The sequence below is a fragment of the Globicephala melas genome, chromosome 14 (assembly GCF_963455315.2).
Source record: "Globicephala melas chromosome 14, mGloMel1.2, whole genome shotgun sequence".
NCBI lineage: Eukaryota > Metazoa > Chordata > Mammalia > Artiodactyla > Delphinidae > Globicephala > Globicephala melas.
The window spans coordinates 2,194,493-2,213,521 of NC_083327.1; the positions used below are offsets into that span (position 1 = coordinate 2,194,493).

Sequence of the window (19,029 nt, forward strand, 5' to 3'; positions counted from 1 at the left end):
AAGATGCAATGAAATATGCTGCTAAAAACACAGGGGATAAATCTCTCATTTTTTTTCAGACTGTCCTTTATTGCTCATATAAGGTGCTAAACTGTGAGTTATCAGTACACATGAAATAGTAACCTCTGTGCTCCACCCCAAATACCAGAAAAGTTTAGAGCTGGAAAGTGCCATCTGGATACCTAGTCTAGTGATTCTCGATAATTTGTGATTCCTTGTGATTCTCAAAATCACAAGGAATCACAAATTATCCAGGTGTCTGGATTCAGCAGCTGAATCAGAATTTTAAGCAATTGTTCCCTGGTTAAGAACAATTGAGTCCAATTCTGTCATTTGATTGAAGAAACTGATAACCCAACTAAAAAGTCCAGTAATAGATACTTGCTTATATATATTCTGATACTTAAATAAAATGGAGAACTATATTGCCTTTAAATTTGTTTCCATATATAGTGAATTTGAGGAATGTTCTAATACTTCTTAATTTTATGGATCTAATAAGTTAAGTGGCTTGTGGTAAATCATAGAACAAATACATGTCAAAGCTAAACAATCTCCAAACTTCCTCTTTACTCTTTAAATTACCAAAAACTTGCAAGACATTTAACCTAATAAAGTTTAAAAATGAACAAGAAAAAACCTCATTATTTGGAAGTTTAATAATTTAGGCGACATTTTATAGGAACTATGACTTAAAAACAATATTAATATACAACATAGCCATAGTAAAGATGGCTCATGAGAGCTAGAACATTTGATACTTGACAAATTTTTTCATACTCCTATATAACAGAGCAATTTTTGATAATGAAATGTGTAACTATCTTCTTTGGCTACAAAATTGGAATTTTTCTTTGCTCCATCAAGGAGTATTTAGGCAGTTCTTTGTGTTCTGACGATTCTGGAGTTCCAAGCGCTGACACTGAGTCAGAGTCTTGGTGTTAATTTCCATCAAATGAGATTAAAGCAAATCTTCATGGAGAGAGAGGGTAGCAAAAAATGAAGGTTTTGTGTCTGGACATAGAGCAGTTGGACCGATTCCACTCTGATGGAGGGTTTGCAATCCTTGAGAGAGAGCAGAACATTTTAGTGGTTCCAACAGATTTGCTGAAGGGGCAACTGGGACCTGGTCACTAATTAGCTAAGCATCCTGCACTTGGGTGCAGGGGTGCAGAGATGGTACCAGGAGCCAGATTTGGTAGGAAAGGATTAGAGTCATTTGGCAGATTAACCTGTTTTTGAAAAGGGCATGGGGATGACACAATGGGCATTTCAGTGGCAGCCAAGATGAACTGCAAAGCAGGGCTATTGCCCTGCTGACTCTGCCACCCCAGCTTCGACTCTATAAAATAAAAGGAAGGACATGGGCAACTCTCAAATGACCGACATGAGTTTTGCAATCATATGGTGGGGAAGGTAGAGACAATTTTATTTTTCACTAGAAAATACATAAGTTCAGTTTGTTTTTTTTCACCTGACTGTTTGGGAGAAAATTTACATCTGTAATATGCCAGTATATATAATATGCCTAAGTTTTAAAATAGTTGTATATGAACAAAATCTTTCTTCTTTCCACATATTGGTTCTACTGCACTATTTTTGTTTCTCCTGCTGTAATCAAAATTAAGTATTCATTATTCATATAAGATACAGAGGAAATGAAATTAAAATGAGAGGGAAAATGCTAGAATAATTTGATTATACATATTTAAATAAGCATAAGGAAATAGTCATTCTCAAATACATATCTAAGAAAGTTACATGAGGGAATAAATTTTACTCTACCCAAATTTAACATTTGTATCTTATTATGTGCTATGTATTCAAAATTTTCTTGTTTTTCTCCAACTGTTTTTTGTAGGTTCACTGAACCTTAAAGAAAGGGAAAGAAGAAAATGGTCTTGTTGTTACAAAATACGTCTCATCTTGGTTTCAAAGTCTTCTGATTTTCTGCTTTTTATCTAAAGTCACATTCATGATGCTACATATAATCATAAGGAAATGCTGCAGATTTGAAAATGTTCATTTGAAGCTACAGCCATATCAAGTTCAAAGAAGAAACACGCCTCATGTCAATGGCATTGCCTGGGTTGCTTTGGGGAGTTCCAGCCACACCACAAGTAGGCTGCTGACTCTTATAGTCAGGTATGAGTGCCTTAGACTGAATAAAGTCATCCTTCTGTTTATTACAATTATTAAACATTTTGTAGAAACTATGTACTCTATTTCTCTTCCACTTTAAAGGCTTCAAAGAGAATTTCACAATTGTCCTTACTAATGAGTCAGTGAAAGAAAGAAAATATGAAACTCAATTTGGATCTTGCTTTATTTTGATTACTTCTGTTGTCTGCTTTAGCCAGGTTTCATTTCAGAATTATGAACTTTTAGCTCTTTTTGCCTGACTTAGTGTCTTTGCAATGATATTTTGTTTCAATTTATTATTATACTATTATGTACTCTTTATTCCTTATACAAAGATGCTATATTTAGCATAATATTGGTGCAATAATTAAGTTAGCAGGCTTGGGTGCTCAAACCCTATATATTCTAAGTGAAGGGCAGGCCCTTTACTGGCTCCTGGAAGATAACCTCTGGGCCTTGGAATATCCGGCCTGGTAACAGTTGTGTTAGATACCTGACACCTTGGGCTAGGCCCAATAGTTTTGCTAATGATGTGATTTATGACGAAAGCTTTGTTTTAAACCTGGGGCTTTGGTCCATGCTGTATCAATTTGAACAGTGCAGGAGGTGGAGCATGGTTAGCTGAAGTCCATGTCTTGTGACTGACCTGAATTAAAACCCTGTACACCAAGGCTTGAGTGAGCTTCCCTGGTTGGTGACACTTCATTCATCTTGTCACACATCATTTCTCAGAGAATTAAGTGTTGTCCACCAAGCTCCACTGGGAGATGACCCCTGATAGCTTATGCCTGGTTTCTCCTGGACTTTGCCATTTTGCTTTTCCTTCTGCTATTTTTAATCTATAAGTTTTCACTGTAATAATCTCTTACCAGGAATAAATCAGTTTTTCTGAGCCTTTCTAGTCACCTATCAAATCTGAGGGTAACCTTGGGGCCCAGACACAATATCTAAAAGCTATCAAATGCTTTGAACATTCTTTCATTTTTTAAACGATCTGTTGTCTCCATAACATCTTCTCTTGGAAAGATATCACCAATCCAATGGTATTTTTCTTCTTATAATTGATATATAAATTATAGTTAAGAATTAGGTAATTTCAATGATCTCCTTGTAAATTCTAATACATTTAAATCAATTAATAAAATATGATAGCAAACTTTATGTAGTTTGAGAATTTTATTTCCTTTTCAATCCTGATGCTTTCTGTTTGTTTGCTTGTTTTTTATTCTTCCCTGCCCCTGGTCTTTATTGAAGTATAATTGACAAATGAAGTATATAATGTGATGGCTTGATATATGTATACATTGTGAAATTATTAACACAGTAAAGTTAATTAACACATTGATCACCTCACATAACTACCTTTTTAGTGATTGTAATGAGAATGCTTAAGATATACTCTCTTAGCAACTTTTAAGTATACACATAGTATTATTATAGTCATTATTAGATTATAGTCACATTAGATCCCTAGAACTTATTCAGTTTATAACTGAAGACTTATACCCTTTGACTAGCATCTCATAATTTCCTCCAACCCCCAATTTCTGATAACTATCATTTTATTCTCTGTTTCTGTGAGTTCCAATTTTTTTTTAATTCTTATTCTTCTTTATTATATTATAACAATTTCTGGAAGTATGAGTCAAGACTTTAAACTAATACTTGTCTAGAGTTAGTCTGAATAGCTTCTTATGGGCAACTTATAAAATGGATAAATGAGAGAATACTCTACTTAGAAGTTCTGTTCTTGGATATGATGCAGCTCCTAAAGTTGCAGTCCCTGACTTGTCAAAAGGCTGTCTTAGTGTCACACAGATAATTTCTCTCAAGGTCAGGTATAGAAATGCAATCTTATGATTATGGATATGAAGCTCTTTCTACTATAATAAACTTCTATTATTGCTGAAGTTATGGCTGAAATCATAGACTAAAAGTTTAATCACATTATAGAAATTAGATGATTTACCTGCAAATCAAAGGAACTTTGATTCAAGCTATACTTAAAAATGTATCATAAGTGATCTCACATAATTAGATCCAAGGTTGGGCAGGCACATGGGGGTTCAGTCAGGAGATCAACAATGATCTCCTGTCTCTCAGCTCTGCTGTTTAAAGGTCACTCATCACTAGACAGCACCTTGTCCCTTCCTTGGGGCCTGAAAAGAGCAACTGCAATTACATGTCTAAAATACAGATGTAAGAGGGTCTAGAAGAGGTATGTACCTTTTACATATTCTATATGCAGGTGAGGAAACTTTTTCCTGGAAAGAATTCCACTCTTACCTCAGAGACCAGCATAGGGTGACAAACTCAGGCCTACAGGAACCCCCCAATGTGGGATGGGATTGAAAGACTTAGACGAAGAATCTGGAATGAACAAAAACAAAGCAACTGGACCACACACATGCCTAACAGTGGCTAGACTACCCCTGCGCCATCGATGCGTCTGGTCACGGCTATCCAGACCTTAGTTATAATTCTTCATTTAGGTGTCTGCCTTCCTTGTACAAGGAAACAAGTAGCCACAAATTATCTTTTTATTGTTAAAACAATGTCAGTACACTGATAGTTGAAATATGGATGAAAACAGATCTGTTTTTCAAAGCGTTTTTTCCTAACTTGAACTAGTGTAGTCCTTTTGTGAAAGCCAGATCTGATGCTACAGCCTCAGCTCTGAGCCTGCACTGGTGTCACAACATTAACTTGTGTTGCCTGTCATATATTTTCTAAAGCAGGTCCATGAATCCACCTTGAGTAGACATTTTTTTTTATGTCAGGCTTCCTGAAAAATGAGGAGCCAGAGGGCCAGAGGGGATCCCATTGATTTGCCAACTGTGTCACAGTCTAAGGCAGAATGGCACATGCTTGTGACAAAGGCGATGACAAATGGATATGTACCGAAGGGATAGCACCAACGCAGATGAATGAAGGAAATGATGGGGATACAGCAAGCGATGGAAATCAAAATAGAATGCAAGATTATAAATGACGATGAAATATATAACATATGTGTATACAATACCTTGAGTTAGATGAAAGTGGTTCCTATAAGATTAACAGCATTTTTAGAATAACTTCTGAAATCTTACACAAACTCAATGTCACCAAGAGTAGTGAATCCAAAGAGTAAACTACTCATTTTATAATATTTACATTAACCTATATATGGTGGTAAATAGAATATCCTTTTACTACTAGGTTAAGAAAATATTGCTTGAGTTTCTGTTTTTTAATCTTTATAAGTATGCACATGTATATATACACATACCAACATGCAACAAAGGCAAATGTCAGCTATACCTGTAAGGGTTAATTTATGCTAGCCCACATTCAGATATATTAATAATATTCATGGATACTAACCAGACGCAGATCTTTGCAGGTAGAATTGTTCTCATGGGCATTTAGGATGCAGTCATCAAAGTCGTGTTTACACCTCAGACCAGCAGAGCAGAGACTGCATAAACAGGAGAAGCCATCAACCACTGAAAGCAACAGAAAGAAAACTCTTAACATTCCTTTAATCATGGTATAATGTTAATTACCCTAAAGAATGTTGTATTCATCTGAATGCATTTCACTTTTAACCAAAGAAAGTGTGAATTTTTATATTTTGTACTCCATTACACAATTTTCTACAACAGTTTCTAAATAATTATCTTGCTCAGTTCTGTTAACTTAAAAACTTGAATTATTTGAAATGAGAACAATCACGATGAATATATGGTAACAATTTGCAAAGCAACAATGAAAATATCCCGTTTTCTCTCTATCTCTTTTGTTTTGTCAGTAAACAATGCCTATGGTAAATGGGTCACTTTTGTATCATTACCTTTTACCAGATTGTTTTAGGTTTAATAAACAGGAAGTTAACTGGTTTATAAAGTTCTTTGTGTGACAAGGTACTTTAAAGTGCAAAGTGATCTGAAAGTTGAAATAGAACTACTAAACCTTAGTTAAAAAGAGCTTTCACATTTCACCATAATCTTTTAAAAGTAATGATCAGAATCTGTCCTCTATTTTACCATTAATGATGGAAAAAGAACAGTCTCTGAAGCATCTCAAGGACCTGATGGCAGCTTGATCATGGTTGCAGCAGGCGGGATTGGTGCCTGGGTCCCCACCATTCCTGAGACCCACAAAGCAGTCGCACTGACTCTGTGCCGCATGCCTGTTCCTGATCCTACTCTCATTAAACGAGTAGGTCCTGGGTGGAAACAGCTTTGTCAATACACTGTGTGGCTTCTAGGTTTCTGCAGCCAGGATTCTGCACAACAAATGTAACTGTGGCCTTGAAGGAAAGCAAGACAGCCCATGGCCACCAACCAGAGTCAAGGGAGACAGAGTTGACAGCTCTTTAGACAAGATTTTACTTTTCTTTTACTTTACTTTTTTAAATCAAGAAACCTAGTTTTTAGCATCTCATTGAAAATAAATGATTAATAAATATACAGCTATAGCTATAAATAAATTAATGAAATAAAATGGTATCTGTTGGTGTATCTTTATATTGTATATAGGACATTAGGTATGTTAACAAATTAAACCCAAATGCAATACAATATGTAATTAAGACATTGTGGAGTACCATGAGTCATAATGATATTTTTTAAAATGTTCATGATTATAAGTCATGTTGGATACTGATGCAAATTGGCAAGTAACAAACAGCTGGAGTCAAATTAATGTCAGCATAGATGCAGATGTTCTCCATGTAGATAAATGATAAACTCTTTTATAAGAAAACTTACAGCAAAAGATAAATTGAAATTAACAAAGGGTCTGAAAGACAGAGTTTACTTTCTGAATGTTAACTATTCTGGGTTAGGAATCTAAGAAATGAGCTATGGGCCCAATGAGAACCTAGAAAATTAAATTGGTTACCATAGGGAAAATAAACAAACATAATTTGTTTAAAGTTTAAAACAAATAAACAAATTGTTTTTCTCACGTCTAATTTGTTAACTATGGACTATGTGATAAATCACCATTTTATCAGAAAATACTTTTTAAGCATATTGACTTGTTTTGTTATTATTTTTACCAGAAAATACAGTCACTGTATTTGTATCAGTCTTTGCTTATAAATATTCCATACTACTATTTTGAATTGAAATTTTCATCAGATAAGACTTCTATTAATCTGTATGTATTATTCATTCTATACTTAAACATGAAACATCATACTTTAGTTGTACTGAGTCAAAGTTTCTGGTAACATAAAACTTTGTGGTTAAAATACAGAGGTGAATATTTTAATAATGTACTGCCAATGTGATGAATAACCACATAATTTTTAAGATTTATAAATTGACATATACATATTAATAATTGTTTCTCATATATAGTCATGTAAAAATACTACTACTAATGTGAATTCAAAATTTTGGCTTCCCATGCTATTTTATTTTTGAGAAAGTGTTAAGAATACAGTGTCATAGTTTTATGCTGATATCAGCTTACATGTGTGATATAATTTTTAATAAATGTTTTAGTTCTCTAGTAGTTAAATCTCCTTGGACATTGTCCAAAATATATTATGGATAATGCTATTATAAAATATATCAATATATCAGGTATCCAAAATTCACATTTCCATAGTATATAATGTATGATCTCCAAAAATTTAATAGGTAGCATTGTATTATATGTAACATATTTGGCAATTGTATTTTCTTATAGTATAAGAAATTAAGAATTAAAATATTTACAGAGACTTATAAAATTATATATATATTTATGTCACTCAGAACATATAAGAAGTGGCCATATATAACCATATATTACCCTGATACTAGGGCTATCTAGATCTAAAAAATTTGTTGACCTCTCTCTCAGGCATACAACCATGCCTTCCTTATTTCTAGTGAGCCCCAGAAATTTGAGAACAATTCCCAACACCCCCAAAAGCCTTTGGGTTTGAACTCAGAAATAAGATAATAGTGAATTATTTCAAGGTAATCTGAGAATTTCACACATTTTAAAACACAATCTTTTAAGTACCAAAATCTAAAAAAAAAAAAAGACAGTAATATTGGTTTAAATCAGGAGTAGCAAACAGGTGGCCCACAACCCCAAAATATATTTTGCTTAGAAGACACAGTGTTAGAACAATTAATTCTATATTAATATTTATGTAGATATTACAGTTTGCTAGGGCCCCACCTCTGCCTGTTATTTTAAACCTGGGGTTCTTCACCCAATTAAAAAAATTATTACACTTCTTAAGGACATGCATTTGCAGATATTTGATTTAAAAATCACACTTTCATTTAAATGATACCATTTAAAAACAAAATACCTTTCTATCAAAATGTGCTTTTTCATACATTACTTTATTTTAACCATTTATTCATTTAGTGAGGGATCATGTAAAAATTGCAAAAATATATTTTAAAAGAGGTTAAATAAGGCAAAATAAGATGGACATTTTTTCCCAACTCCTTCTAGCTCACTGTCTCTTTCTTTTTCATTTTTTTTTTCCTCTCTCATGGCTCTTAGCCATATCCACTTCACAGGGCTATTTTATGCCTTGATTTTCCTGTGTCCTAATAAAATTATCCATTATTGGCATGCTATTCCACAGAATAATCCATGTTCCAACATTCAATATTTCTTTTTTCCCTTTCCTTCCATTTTTTCTTTTTTTCTTCCTAACTCTTTCTTTTTCCTTTGTAAATTTATATTCCTTCAGGAATACATATTTCAGTAGGAAAAAGTATGTGTGTGTGTGTAATAGATGGGCTAAAATAATTTTAAATCATTGTAAATAGTGCTTTCCCGTACCTACACATAAATACTTCAAAAAAATCTACCATTAAAAAGCAAAGAAAAATGGTTAATTCTCACACCAGAACATAGAGGTCACATCTCATTAAATTTTCTCATTTGTTACCATTATGACCCACATAAATATAAATTAATTTGTCAGAATTGGAGTGTTTTGTGAAAATAATTGGCACTCATTTTGATATTGAAGGCCGATAACCTTCACTAGATAGCCATGGTTGCATCCTGAACTATTCCATTCCTCCATCAGAGAGAGTCTTAGTTGACTGCTCTATAAGAATGGCTGTGGCTGAGTGAGTTCAAGGTCATAACCAGGTCCATGCAAGCAGGACTGACAGTGATCTCACCCTGGGGACCTGCAAAGCCCTCCCACACTGACACTGGTACCCAAGGGGAAATGCTTCCAGATCCATTTTCTCTCTACACACAGATCCATTCTCACAAGGATTACTAGTTTCACAAGGTCCAAATTCACAATGAGAAACTCAAAGGAAAGAATCAGTGTCAGTGCATATCCAATGAACAAGTTCCCTCTGGCATATTTCTGCATAAATGCATCCAATTTAGTCTCTAGGCAATGACTCATAATTATCTTCCATATTATCATTGCGATCCTCTCTCTTTCTCTACATTACAATTTAAGAAAGAAATGTTATTTATGATTACTATGCTTCATCTAACAAAGTACCAGCAGGCAGCAATGTTAAATGACAGCATTTTTAAAATACTATTTTGTTTCTTCATACTTCTCACCTCTTGTTCAATAATGTTCTCTGAAGACATTGCAATTAAGAAAGTACATTATTAACGATTTGATGCTTCCTTATGTTTTATTTCTGGTACCCTGGAGGTTGCAATCATTATAAGTTTTGCTTGATAGATTTCTTGCTACTCTCAAAACAAATAAACAATGAAAAAATGTCACTGTAATAAGCCTTCAATCTTAAGACCAACACATCAGTCCTGAAACTAAATTTTAAGTTTTACTCAGATAATATAGAGAGATAAAGTGATTGTCATTGGATGAAATGCACACAAGTATTTGGAGATAAGAAATAAGCCACCTTGACCCAAGGGGATCCAGATGAAATAAAAAGTGAGGCGTAAACATCATCAAATTGTTCATAAAGCAAAATCATTATTTGGGTGTCAGTTTTCCAGGTATAGTTAATATATGTGGATATTAACTTTTTGGAAAGTATTTAATTAATAACATTTATTCTCCAAATTGTAGCATATAAGTATACATATACGTTCTAAAAATGCCTGGCTGAATACCTCAGAGAAGAGAATGTCCTGTAATCATTACGTCCTTTAACTGCTCAGCTTTTATCAGTAATTTTGCAACTATAGGGATCAGGGTATAATACAGAGAATTGGGATATGGGATAAAGTTTTCAAAGTTTAAAAGTACAGTGGCAATTGATAAAACTATGGTGGTCCCAAAGGGCCCTAGAAACTACCGAAGACAATGATCTATATACAGTGAAAAACCCCAAATGATAGTTAATGTCCAAAAAATAAGAGCAATAGAAACTGGACCAAGTTGAATAGAAGGATTTCAAGTTTCCAAGGATGGTAAAAAGAACTAAAAATACAACACTACTTCCAAATAGCATAGAAATAAAGATTTCCTTCAACAAAAAATACATTAAGTGGATATTTTTTGCAAGAGCTATGGTAGGCAGTATGGAGAATTCAAATAGGAAAAAAGCCTGTTCTTTGTCTTTAAACCATTATGATGAGATTGAAGTGTACTGCAAATGATACATTTCTGGATACTATTTTATAATAATGAAAGTATATTTATTTGTAAAATAAGAGAAATGACATTGAACAAACATATGCCAGAAACACATGAAAAAATGAATTATCCTTAAGCTCTCATGCACACCCTTTTGTTCTAATTACCTACTTCTAAATATTTAATTGTGAGAAAAGGTGTTTTGCTTTGCTAGTAGGAAGTTAATTTAGCTTGTCTCTTTCATAAATAATTTCATGCATATAATCCATTCAAGTGCTGAAGAATAATATATTCATATGCGAGAAAATACTCATACAAGAATCTGTTTTACAGAATAAGCATGAGTTCACTGCACCCTCAATGCTGTGCTGACTTGTATATTTATTTCTTATACAAATATTAAATGAGTCCCTACCATGTGGTAAGAAGTGTGGTAGATATTGGGGTTATAAACAATGAGTGGTTTAAATCAATGCAGTGTCATGATGGGTACATGTGGTCAGTTTCTCATGCTAAGGAGTCACAGTGGTGACTGTGATTCTGTGCTGGCAGAATCCTAACAGAGCCCCCAAGATCCTCACCCCCAGCGTACCTGGGTTGTAGAATCCTCTCCCTTTGAGTTGGGTGAGATTTGCCAATGTGATGGAACATCACCCCAATGATTATATTACATTATATTGTGGAAGGGATTTGTGGATATAATTACTGTCAACTGATCAGACAAGTTGGAGTTAATCAAGAGAGAGATTATCTTGGGTAAGTCCCACCAAATCATGTAAGACTTTAAAAGACTTTAAGACTTGAAAAGAAGTTCGTTCATTCTCCTGCTTGCCTGGAAGGAGCAGAATGAAGACTGTGTTTTGGAGAGCGCCACATGGCAGGGAAGAGCCTGTGGTTCCTAGGAGCTGAGAATCTTCAGGTAAACAGCCAGTAAGAAAGTGAGGCCAGAGAACTGACCTCAAAACCACAAGAAACTAAGTTCTACCAACAACCAGTGAGCTTGGAGAGGAACCTGGGCCTCAGATCAGCTCACAACCCAGGCAAATATTTGACCTCAGCCTTGTGGGACCAGGAACAGAAACTCAGCTAAGTCACACCCAGACTTCTGACCTGCAGAAATTGTGAGATGATAAATGTGAGTTGTTTTAAACTGCTAAGTTTCTGATAACGTGTTATATAGCATAGAAAACTAATCTAATCACATATAAAGGTAACTAAGGCATTGTAAGTGACACTGGAAAGCTTCCTGAAGAGGTAATATTGGATACACCTAGAGGTTGTCATACTGAGTGAAGTAAGTCAGACAGAGAATGACAAATATCATATGATATATCTTATATGTGGAAGCTAAAAATAAGGCTACAAATGAACTTATCTACAAAACGGAAATAGAGTCACAGATGTAGAAAGCAAACTATGGTTACTAGGGGTGAGAATGGGGGAAGAGATAGATTGGAAGATGGGGATCGACATATACACACTACGATATATAAATAGATAACTAATAAGGACCTACTGTATAGCACAGTGAACTCTACTCAATACTCTGTAATGGCCTATATGGAAAAGAATCTAAAGAAGAGTGGATATATGTATATGTATAACTGATTCACTTTGCTGTACACCTGGAACTAACACAACATTGTAAATCAACTATACTCCAATAAAATTTTTTAAAAAATAAAGTGAGTCCTAAAATAGTGACATACATTATCAAGGCTAGATAGAGGGGTAGGGAGGGCATTCTACAAAGAGATGAAGACCAGAGGTGAGAAGTCCAGGGAATTGAAATCAAATAGTTCTCAAGGGAAAACAAAACAAGGAAGGAGATGAGTTTTACTGTATTTCATTGATCATAAGAGGCCATTGACTAAGAGACTTTATTGTACGTGCCATTAAGGGTACTGTAGTAAACTGAAAAATGCCTTCCCCTCAAAGGTATCCGGGCCTTAATTCCTGGAGCCTGTGAATGTTGCCTTATATGGTAAGCAAGGATTTGCAGATGTGGTTAAAATAAAGATCTTGATATGGTGAGATTATATTGGTTTATCAGGTGGGCCCCAAAAGTAATCACAAGGGTACTGCAAAGGAGAGGCAAGAAATTGAAAGACAGAAAAAGATAGGATGATTAAAGCAAGAGGTTGGGCTGATAAAAGGAACGCATCTCAGCCAAGGAATTCAAGGAGTCTCTAGAACCTGAAAAGGTAGGAAAGTCTTCAGAGGAGCCCAGCCTTGTCAACGTCTTATTGTAGACTTCAGGCCCCAGAACTATAAAAAAGAAAATTTGTACTGTTGTAGGTTTGTGACAATTAGTTACAGCACTCAAAGGAAACTAATGCAAGGGTGTAAAAATTGCCAGTTAAGTTCTGACAAAGTGATTAATATATCATTATTGTAAAAATGCACCCCAGTGTCAAAGATGTTAATGTCATTATGTGATAATGTTAGTGAATATGTGAGAAAAATGAGGATGTGTTAAATGAACTTCACTAATTTGAAATGATAGCTCTGTAATTTGAGAGAAGATCATAAAATGCTTTATGATCCACAGGACTTGGATCTGTACATACTGAAAAGCTGTTAAAACCTTAAAAATGACCTTAAATAGTGGTAATGAAGTATCCTTGGCCTTTTTATACTGAGAATCACATTGTATTTCCAAGTTGTACTTAAATACATATATAATGTTTATTTTTCCCCTGAGGTTTTGTTTCCTGAAAACTATATGCTGTTAACACAATTTACAATTGAGAAACCAAGATAATATACATTTTATTTGCATACATCATTGGTAGGAAAAATTAAAAACCTATTTTCACTAGCTTCTTTTTACAACTATGCCTTCAATTTGCAAAATCATAAATGCTGAGCTTTCCACTAAAATTGCATTATTAGTAGTAATGTGCATTTAACTGAACTATTTTTCCTCTGGCTGAAATTTGCATCAATCAAATTAGTATGTTACTTTTGAGTATATGCATCATTTTCAGTATCAAGTTCTTTATGATGTTGTTAAACTTCTTAAAGAAAAATACTATTTTTAAAAGGTCTAAGTGAATGTAGATGTTTATAAAAATGTGAAGATGCTAAGCCTGAGTCCATATTAGTCTAGTAGTTTGCATTTTAATTTATGATGATTTATATAAACTTAAAGAAAACTGACGTTTAAAATTTTAAAGTGATAGCAGAATTCAGATATTTATAGAAATGTGGCAATGTTATAAGTTAGTAAATAATAGGTTAGGGGCTATTTTTCTGTCCTATAGGAGTCATATAGGAGGTGTGACAGTAATAAAGGCATAATGTCATCCACTATAAAGATAAATGACATGGAAATGAAGTCATCCAACTTCTGCGATCTGCAAGAAAAACTGGAAAGAATCAGACTGGATATTATAAATTTTGTCTCTGCAATGAGAGCAAGTGATATATGGATTGAGTAAACAGTAGTGCCTAATGAAGCATACCTAAAAATATTAAAGAATTACTTTTTATATCCTCTTAAAACCCATTATGAATCTACTATCCAAATTCCAAAGCGCTTTTTAATAAACAGAAAAGCTAGATCATACTATATGTCTTTGATGGATATTAGGTGGTAATGTATTTGTTGTGCATTGTAAATGCCCAAAGAAGGCTACTGTTACCTATTAGCCAGAAATTTCATGCAGTTCAAGGAACACTGAGCCATGATTTTTATGGGAGATATGATTTCTCTCATAATCCTCATTTACTTGTAGTAAATGATGTAGATGTATTTTACAAATCATAACTGTATATGAGAATTTATAATTTTTAAAAAACAATAATAAAATTGTGTATATTCAGGGTGTACAACATTATTTGATGTACGTATTCACAGTGAAATGATTACTGTGATCATCTAATTAACATATCTTCTCACAAGGTTATCATTTTGTGTGTGTGTGATGAGAACTCCAGAAATCTAGAGTATTACTAACTACAGTCATCATGCTGTATAATAGATCTCTAGATTCATTCATCCTACAGAACCACAGCTTAGTTCCCTTTGACCAACATCTCCACATTTACCCCACCTTAGGGCCCCTAGTAACCACTGTTTTACTCTCTAATTTTTGTATCTTACTTCTCAGATTCCATATATAAACAAGATCATGTAGTGTTTTCCTTTCTGTCTCTGGCTTATTTCACTTAGCATAATGTGAAAGGTTCATCCATGTTGTAGCAAGTGGCTGGATTACCTTCTTTTTTTTTAAGGCTGAATATTATTCATATACAAACCACAATTTCCTTATCCATCCATCTTTCCACAGACACTTTGATTATTTCCATATCTTGGCTATTGTGAATAATGCTGCAATGAACCTGGGAGTACAGATATCTCTTTGAGGTACCGATTTCATTTCCCTTGCTTAGGTACCCAGAAGAGGATTGTTGGATCATTTGGTAGTTCCGTACTGTTTTCCATAATGGAAATATGCCAATTTACATTACAACCAACAATGTACAAGGGTAGGTTCCATTTTCTCAAAATCCTTGCCAACAGGTTATTTTTTATTATTTTCGATAACAACCACCTTAACAGGTGTGGGGTGATATCTCATAGTTTTAATTTGCATTTCCCTGATGGTTAGTAACATTAAACACCTTTTTATGTATACCTATTGGCCACTTGTATGTCCTCTTTGGAAAAACATCTCTTCCTTTTCCCATTTTTAATTGGATAGTTTGTTTTTTTGCTAATGAATGTGTAACTTCCTTATAAAGTTTGGATGCTAACTTTTCAGATACATGGTTTACAAACTATTTTCTCCCAATCTGTAACTTGCTTTTTCATATGCTGCATATTTTCTTTGCTGTGCAGAAGCTTTTTAGTTTGAGGTAAGTACACTTGTTTATTTTTGCTTTTGTTGCCTGAGTTTTTTCATTTCATTTTATTTTTTACTTAAGAAAACAGGTTGACACTTCAGGCTGAATTCAAACATATCAATTCAATTATTTTCAGCTTAATTTTATAATTTACTCTCTTCAGATAATTTTTATTATTCTTTAGAAACAACATACCTTCAAGTAAGAATGAATAAAGTATTAAAATCCATGTTTAGATATGGTCTTTTAATTCCTTATTAAATATGTAACAAAATTATTTTATCTCCTATAGATATTAATAAAATACTTTGTGGGTAATTAAAGTGAGATAGAACAAAGCAGCCCCTTCCTGGGGCTAGCTGAGCTGAACTGGCTCTAAAATCTGGCTGTGCTATTCTGCTGAAGGTAACTCATTTCATGGAATACCATTATCAGACAAGGTTTCTCTGTGTCCATGAGATGAAAATAAGATCCCTCCATGCCCATGTCTGTCCAATCACAAAGCAAGAATATTGTCCAACCACAAAATGGTTCAACACTCCTCCTTCCTGCCTTTTCTGCTGCTTCTTTTTTTAAAATAATTTTTAAATATTTATTTATTTATTTATATTTTTTATTTTTGGCCGCATTGGTTCTTCATTGCTCTGTGTGGGCTTTCTCTAGTTGCAGCGAGCAGGGACTACTCTTGGTTGCGGTGCGTGGGCTTCTCATTGCAGTGGCCTCTCTTGTTGCAGAGCATGGGCTCTAGGCTCACGCGCTTCAGTAGTTGTGGCTCACGGGCTCTAGAGCACAGGCTCAATAGTTGTGGTGCACAGGCTTAGTTGCTCCACAGCATGTGGGATCTTCCCGGACCAGGGCTTGATCCTGTGTCCCCTGCATTGGCAAGCGGATTCTTAACCACTGCACAACCAGGAAAGTCCTTCTGCTCCTTCTTTGACCGATTACGGCTTTAGCCTGATCTGTTCTTCCTATCTTCAAGTTAAGTATTTTAAAAATACTCCACCTTCTAACAACACTCAATGTAGAGTAAAAACCAAACTTCCTGGAACCATCTCCAAATTTACTAAACACAAGCCCAAATGCCATAATAAACCCTAGCACTAAAATGCTCCCAAATGGTCCATGGCATGCTCTTTCCCCACTGTGTGGAGCCAAGAAACTCAACTCTGTTCAACTACAGTTGAGTTTCTGGTGGTCTTTAGCTGTGAGGGTCTCAATAAAAGAGACTTTTACTTAAAACTAGAAATAAGAGACCACTTATGTCTACTGTCTCATATTTGAAAATATCTACAATGTTACCACAAATGTATAATACAGGGTGCATGAATTTGCTAGGGCTACCATAACAAAGTATGAGAAACTGGGTGGCTTAAACAATAGAAATTTATTGTTCTCACATTTCTGTAGGCAAGAAGTCCAAGATCAAGGTGTCAGCAGGGTTGGTTCCTTCTGAGACTGTGAGGGGGAGTCTGTCCCAGGCCTCCCCCAGCTTCTGGTGGTCTGCTGTCCATCTTTGGTGTTCAAAGGCTCACAGAAGCATCACCTGATGTCTCCCTTCATCTTTACAGGTCCGTCTCTCTATGAGCATATGTCCAAATTTCCTCTTTTTATAAGCACACCATTAATATTGGATTAGGGCTTTCCATACTCCAGTAAAACCTCAGAGTATCTTAACTAATTGTTTAGGAAGCAATTCTATTTCCAAATCAGGTCACATCCTAAGTCACTAGGGAGTTAGTATGTTAATACATGAATTTGGGGGGAACACAAGTCAACCAATAACAATGTGCTTTGATGTCAATGAGGCATAAGGCTTTTTTGTTTATAAGCTTTTTAAAGGACCACGTTCTGATCCTTCACTGAAACTGCACCACTGAGGATGTAAGTTCCTGAAATTCTTCTTTAATAAAGTCTACCTGGTAATTTCTATTCAAGGCTTCTTTTGTTACTCACATCCTGACAAAAATTTTTGTTTCACCCTGAATGCATATGTTTGTCATCTATTAGTTCTGATTTTTTTGTTTGTTTTTAGAAATTGTATTTTTTTTTCTTTTTGCCATCTTAGCTTAAGTTTTATTCTTTAAAAAAATCACAGGTAAAAAATATCTTTTTGTGTATCATTTTTAATTCTGGAAATAAAAAAGAAATCTTATTAGATTATCTCAATGCATACAGATTGAAGAACAGAATAAATGACAGAGATGTAAGACAATATGAGACAAAGCAAGAAAGTCTTGCTTTTTTAAGATTTTATTTTAAAACAATGTAAATTTTAGATTAAGACAAATCCATTGATAATAATGTCAGTCTAACAGGAATATTTTTAATCCTTTATAATACATTTTTATGAAGCTAGATACCCCATAGAAGCATGGATGAAATATTCATATCCCTTTCCCCTTCTTCATCACTTGTGTTTCTAAAGAAATATAATTGAACATCATCTCTCTTAAGCCAGTCTCACCACCACTTTCATTACATTTGTCCTGTTATATATTTTTTTGTTCCATCTATTTTACAAAAAGTTCAGCCATCCACACAATATAGTCTGTGGTTAAGAGGATGAACACAGGAATCGAAATTGTATACTAGAAAATGTCTATTTTATACAAAGAGAAGACAATAATTGAGGATACTGGAACAAGAAAAGATCAAACACATAGAAAAAATAGCAAAATTACAGGTATAAATCCTACATTATCAGTAATTATGTTGAGTAAAAGAAGCCAGTTACAAAAGATCACATATTGTACAATTCCATTTATAGTAAATGTCCAGAATAAGCAAATCTCTAGAGGAGAAGAGCAGATTGGTGGGTGCCTAGGCTTGGGGCCAGGGAGGAAGACGAGGAGAGACTGCTAATGGGTACAGGGTCTCTTTTAGGGGCAATGAAGTGTTCTTATATTAGTTTTCAGTGATGGTTGCTCATGTCTGTAAATATGCTAAAATCTGCTGATTTGTTCACATGAAACAGGTAAATTTCATGGTATATGAATTATATCTCAATAAAGCTATTAAATTATAGAAGGATAATATTTCATTTTTTAATAATTTTAACTGATATTCCTGCTATACTTTGATTGGTCTCAGGTCATCCCAAATGGAAGGGAATCTTTTTTTTTTTTTTTCTGTATGCAGGCCTCTCACTGTTGTGGCCTCTCCCGTTGCGGAGCACAGGCTCCGGACGCGCAGGCTCAGTGGCCATGGCTCACAGGCCTAGCCGCTCCACGGCACGTGGGATCTTCCCGGACTGGGGAAACCCGTGTCCCCTGCGTCTGCAGGCGGACTCTCAACCATTGCGCCACCAGGGAAGCACAGTACTGCTTATTTTGATCCCAGGATACAAACTTCAAGATGCTGGCTGTTAGTCTGATGAGGAGAAGGTGAGCTTGGGCCCAACAACCCCTTGCATCCCAGTGCTGTGATATGTTGCACAACGTGGGAAATAGGATTCACTTAAAATTAACAGAAAGTCTTTGCTCTGTAAGCAGAACAGTAGC

At 34.7% G+C, this 19,029-nt stretch overlaps 1 protein-coding gene across 1 annotated transcript in view; it reads right to left on the reverse strand.

Annotated features, from left to right (window-relative positions):
• EYS (eyes shut homolog) overlaps positions 1-19,029 on the reverse strand; it is a 1,661,361-nt gene that overhangs the window by 1,243,260 nt on the left and 399,072 nt on the right. Inside the window, exon 12 of the mRNA XM_060283543.1 lies at positions 5,509-5,630. Coding sequence (XP_060139526.1) covers positions 5,509-5,630 — 122 coding nt within the window. The remainder of the gene's footprint in view (positions 1-5,508; positions 5,631-19,029) is intronic.